Source organism: Anarrhichthys ocellatus, unplaced genomic scaffold (genome assembly GCF_004355925.1).
Source record: "Anarrhichthys ocellatus isolate YVR2014 unplaced genomic scaffold, GSC_Weel_1.0 scaffold8178, whole genome shotgun sequence".
NCBI classification, from domain to species: Eukaryota; Metazoa; Chordata; class Actinopteri; order Perciformes; family Anarhichadidae; genus Anarrhichthys; species Anarrhichthys ocellatus.
The window spans coordinates 1-856 of NW_022288152.1; the positions used below are offsets into that span (position 1 = coordinate 1).

General features: G+C 48.6%; 1 protein-coding gene across 1 annotated transcript; it reads right to left on the reverse strand.

Annotated features, from left to right (window-relative positions):
* Nucleotides 1-25: 25 nt before the first annotated feature.
* LOC116380656 (pleckstrin homology domain-containing family A member 7-like) lies at nucleotides 26-595 on the reverse strand (the record flags this gene model as incomplete). The annotated part of the gene is made up of 2 exons (XM_031842555.1): nucleotides 429-595; nucleotides 26-306 (listed from the first exon to the last, which is right to left on the reverse strand). Coding segments are annotated over exons 1-2 (373 nt in total), but the record flags the coding sequence as incomplete, so codon positions are not given.
* Between the last annotated feature and the right edge of the window lie 261 nt (nucleotides 596-856).

Consider the following 856-nt stretch of genomic DNA (forward strand, 5'->3'; position numbering starts at 1 on the left):
GGGGGGGGCGTGCGTAATGGTCCGCCAGAGGAGAGCAGAGAGGGAGCGGAGCAGAGGAGGCTGTTGCTCTGCTGCAGAGAGAACAAATCTCCCCTCATCGTCTTCCGCCGCTCTCTCCGCAACTTGTCGCCCTTTTTCTCCACCGTGACGCGTGGACAACCTTTCCCAGGTGCTGCGCGTGTGCGCGTGTTTTCGCAGATGAAGAACAACACATTCTCTGATCGTTTACCTGGAGTTTTTCTGTGCCCCGTGATTACAGCCTCTCCAGTAACAGGATGCAGCCAGGTTGTGCTCTTTGCTTCTTCGCTGTTGGTGGAAGAAAACGGGGAAAAGGTGAACAGAGAACCCAAAAAAAGACAAACAGGAAAAATGCGTCGGAGACAAAAGCAGTGCGCATCCATAAATCCATGTGTCCGCGTCATATTTACTTGATGAAGAATATGCGTCCATCCCGAGTCACCCCATAACTCCAAGAAGAGGGGAGGCAGGAGAGCCAGTCCGGCTTAGGATCCGCCGCCATGTCTAGCTGAGAGCTCTACTGCTCTGGGTTACTACACACAAGGGCTGGAGTGCGCGGTGCCGTGCCAAGCGCGCGCACACACAATCCCTTGCGCGCTCTTACAAGAGATGGGAGCGCGCTTCGAGGATAAAGACACAAGTAATGATTTTCTGCCACGTGAGGGCAGGCAGTGCTCTCATTTTTTTTGTCAGACGGTTTTATGGTTGTGTGTGACTACATAATAAACGTGCCCTAACATGTATACATATATACATATATAACATGTATACATATATATATACATATATAACATGTATACATATATATATACATATATAACATGTATACATATATATA